General features: G+C 36.6%; 1 protein-coding gene across 1 annotated transcript in view; it reads left to right on the forward strand.

The window, feature by feature from the left end:
• Window positions 1–209: 209 nt before the first annotated feature.
• The window catches only part of mpzl3 (myelin protein zero-like 3), a 32485-nt gene continuing 27971 nt past the window's right edge, over window positions 210–4723 (forward strand). The window contains exon 1 of the mRNA XM_051665008.1: window positions 210–413. Coding sequence (XP_051520968.1) covers window positions 356–413 — 58 coding nt within the window. The 5' untranslated portion in view covers window positions 210–355. The remainder of the gene's footprint in view (window positions 414–4723) is intronic.

Raw genomic sequence — 4723 nt, forward strand, 5'->3', positions numbered from 1 at the left:
CAGAACCAATGTCCAAAAGTGTTTGTTTATCATATATCTTAGACTGTGTGTGTTTGTGTGTGTGTGTGCCTGTTTGTGTGCGTTAGTCTCTGTGTGTGCGTGTTTGTCTGTGCGTGCGCGCCTCTGTCTGTGTGTGCGCGTGCGCGCCTCTGTCTGTGTGTGCGCGTGCGCGCCCATGCCTGTGTGTGCGCGTGCGTGACCGTGCCTGTGTGTGCGCCTGTGTGTGTGCTTTGACTTCCTGTCCCACCTGTTGTGCAGGTATCAAACATGGAGGACAAACACAAACTAATGACATAAAACAGCAGAAACATCTACTCAAATATCTGTTAATATTCCTCATATCTGACTATTTATCATGGATTTCAACAGAAGGGCCATCAGAGGAGTTTTATCGTGTATTTTCGTCGGTTTCGGTGAGTTTTGTTTTATTCGCGTCCAATATGAAACTGAAAGGAATGTTTTAATATATTTGACGGATTTAATGTGTTTATGGCTTTTGGAAAGTTGTAAATGGGTCTTATGTAATGTGTGGTCTGTTTGATTTACTTTCTGTTTAATGAATTAACATTTTCTCTCACAGTCCTGCATATAGAGGATATATAAATAATATATATTTATAATCTGTAAATATTCAATATACTGTTGTTATGAGGCTATCTTTGTTTAGTATGATAACTATTATAGGTATATAATATCATAGTTTGTATTTAGTTCAAGATTTGAGTTCAGTGTTGATATGTTGTGTAATTAAATGTTCTTTAGATCAGTGGTTCTCAACATTTTTTGGATGAACACCCCTTCATTACCTGACCTTATGCTAACCCCTTCCACCCCTATACCAAATTATGTGACATATCTGAAAGCTGAGACAACCTAACCCTGTGAAAATGTACCATAGTTTTTGTTTTAACTGTGTTATTTGTATTAAGACCATAGTCAGCACATGGAATATGGATTTTCACTACCATGGTTAGATGTAACTTGATTTCTATAAAACAAACTATAGCATTTGTTTGTAGTTAAACCGTAGGCCTAAACACATTTAAAAACAATAATTGCAAAATATAAACATTTATAAGTTGTAACAAAATGATTCCCCTATGTTGCCTAATAGTGCTGAAGTAGTGATATGATAATATGTATTAAAAATCTATTTCTGCCTAAAGTACAGTTAGTGTTACTACAGTGAATTCAACGGTGATGATGTAGAATTCTGCGCCAAATTCAAATGTTTTCCGCATCTCACGTTGTGCTTCTCATTGATTATTGCAAAGCTGCGAGTTTAAGAGCTCGAACCGGTCTGCGAGTAAAAACGCACCTGCTTTGCGCTCGCGCTGCTCTGTCCATTGAGCTGTATCCATCTATAGATCCATACAGGTGCATTAGACGAGGTCATGACTCCACCTGTGTATCTGACACTACTAAACCAGATACTTCAGATGCATCGCTAGACTTCAAAATCAGATACACCGCGGTACAAATGCATACCATCCCGTTTAATGGAGAACTGTTGTAAATGTTTTTATGCAAAGACAAACTTGAAGATCGATTTGATATATGACTGATAAATGCCCCCCATTTATAATCTAATGCCCCCCCCCACCCCCTTCTAATTTGTTCTCAGCGCCCCCTGGGGGGTGGTACCGTCCCGTTGAGAACCCCTGTTTTAGGGTTTGAGTTGGTCTGTAGTCATTACAATTATATACATTTTTAAATAATAGTCTGTGATGTCCTCATTTAGATATCTAAAGTAAATGTGTGTATTTTTGTTGAACTCATTTTTGATTTTAGAATCAAATATAACTAATATAACACACATTTAACTCTGGGTGATGTGGTGTAGTGGTTAAAGATCAAGGAGTTAAGAGTTAAGCCTTTAAGAGTTATTTTATGAACAGAAAAACTCTTTAGATAAATGCATTTGCTAAATGACTTGCATTACACACATTAATGTGTAGAGGTATGATGTCAGATATGACATCACAGTCTCATCCCAGAACTGATGATCTAACAGTCTGATTGTGGTTTATTTACTGGAATTACAGTCAGCAGTGATTCTGTATTTTAGACAAACCCATTGTGCCATGTTATGATGTTTGTGTTGCTTATATCAGTCTGTCACGCTCTAGTGTGATGAAACGACAGGCTTAAAGGTGCTGTAAGCGATTTTAACCATTCTAGAATTTCCACAAACTGAGCTGTTGGATTAGCCACGCCCCCTTTTCCCAAAACCCCACCCTCCAAAAATACCAAATGATCTTTATTGTGACCAAGATGAGCAGAAACGTTCGTTAAAAACAACAGCAGTAAAATAGCGCCCTCAACTGACAACTGTTATGAACAACATGGCATAAAAATGGCATTAAGCCTCAATAATTCGCTGCAACTACAATACTGTGAGAACGGGCAAAATGATTGACAGGCAGAAAGCGTCAGAGACCGCGGACACATTTTTATTAGTTGTTTACAGAGTCTAGAGCTGTCACAGAGACCGGTGAGATATCTCAAGACACTTATTACATTAATAACTTTCAGGGAGCAGGAACATTTTTTGCAAACCTTTCCATTAAAAAATCACTAACAGCATCTTTAATGGTGTTTGCTCATTGATTTATGTGTAAATCATTAATATACATCTCAAGAGTTTATGATATCAGAGCTGAATTCATAGTTTTATGACCATTAACCTCTGGAGACCTTAACATTATATAATGACTAATATCTGATTTATTGAAGATAATGATGCGCTCACAGTCAGTACATTCAAAAGCACTTTAAAAGTTGGGTTTCAGTTAGACTTAAGGGGATAATTCTCCCAAGACTTTCTTCTGATGAACACAAATGAAGATTTTTAGAAGAATATCTCAGCTCTGTAGCTCCATATAATGCAAGTGAATGGTGACCAGAACTTTGAAGCTCCAAAATCCACATAAATGCAGCATAAAAGTAATCCATTAAACTCCAGTGGTTTAATCCATGTCTTCTGAAGTGATATGATAGGTTTGAGTGAGAAACAAAGCAACATTTAAGTCCTTTTTTACTATAAATTTCCTCCTGCAAATTGCCAAAATCAAAAGAAGAACTTGAAAGTAAAAGTGAGATTTATTGTAAAAAAGGACTTAATGTCCTGATACCCCCACTTGACTGCTGTGTGCATTTTCCATTTCCATTTTTTATTTATAATTAGAAGCCCCTAATAAACATGCAAAATAAATAAAACTATTTTTTGGACCAAATTATTTTCCTGAAAATTGATGTCCACATAAATTGTGAAATTTTAAATGATATCAGGTTATAGAAAGTCAGATTATTTTCATCATATAGTTTATTATGTGTCCAGGAGTGTTGATTATTCATGTTTCTGAGACGTTACAGACATTACATCAGAAATTAGCATAATTAATTCTGATTCAAAGTAATGTCCAGCATCATCCAATCACTGCCAATCATGTTAAAATAAGATGATACATTATAAATTCTGAATCTATGTACTGATTATCATTGTCACATGTCTGTCAAACATGTTGAGTGATCCAAACATCATCTGCAGCCTGAAACTGAACTTTTGATCAGATTTTAGGAGTGAATGCACTTAACTGCATAGAGAGCTATAGGATGCTCCCTTGCTCCCTATTTAGTGAATGACTTAACCTCCAGTGTGCTGTCTGTCTGCACTGGTCTCAGAACAGTTTGAAATGCACTCTAACTCCATATAAAGTCTCTGATTTTACAGCTTTTGGATGCATCCATTTATTCTCTATGTGATAATGTACAGTGAATATAGGATATTTTAAATGAAAATGAGCCTATAATCCACATACGTGGTCATTGTGTTTAACAGTGTGCCGTTTCACGATAAATCGGTCATATGTAAAAAAAATGTCATATCGGATGAAACTAAAGACTCTAATCTTTTGACTCAAACAGGTTTCAATGTAAAAACTTAATGAGGTTTTTTACCAGATGTAGTTTTGTTGGCGTTTCTCCCAAACACAAACTCCGCTGTGATCGGCACTATGTTGTTTTGTCACATGACTCCGTACATCGATAGTTTAACCCTTTACTGACAGCACAGAGTCTCCTGAACTGAGATCAGTCAGTTTAAATTAATTTATATTATGCGTTGTGAATAGCGAAGATAAAATACAACGTCCACGCATGTGTACACGGGGTCACACAAGGTTAAATATTGTTCTGTTTCTCACTCACACCTATCATATCACTTCTGAAGACATGGATTAAACAACTGGAGTCTTATGGATTACTTTTATGCTGCCTTTATGTGCTTTTTGGAGCATCAAAGTTCTGGTCACCATTCACTTGCATTATATGGACCTACAGAGCTGAAATATTCTTCTAAAAATCTTAATTTGTGTTCTGCAGAAGAAAGAAAGTCATACACATCTGGGATGGCATGAGGATGAGTAAATGATGAGAGAGTTTTCATTTTTGGGTGTACTGTCCCTTTAAACATAATTTTAAAATGTCACAAACACTTTAGTCCGACTGAAATCATGCCAGACCGATTTTTGCGAATGACGTAATGCGATAGTAGCTCCTCCAGCATGTAAACACGTTAATTGGACAACTGTTCTCGGCATTGTGTGCAAATTCTGAAAGACAGATGTGACGTGCGGCGTGTATTTAACCAGTGGTCGACTGAAATGGCTTATTTAATGGTCGATACCGATAACTGGAAAGCAGGATGGCCGATATAAATGCT

Source organism: Myxocyprinus asiaticus, chromosome 31 (assembly GCF_019703515.2).
Source record: "Myxocyprinus asiaticus isolate MX2 ecotype Aquarium Trade chromosome 31, UBuf_Myxa_2, whole genome shotgun sequence".
NCBI classification, from domain to species: Eukaryota; Metazoa; Chordata; class Actinopteri; order Cypriniformes; family Catostomidae; genus Myxocyprinus; species Myxocyprinus asiaticus.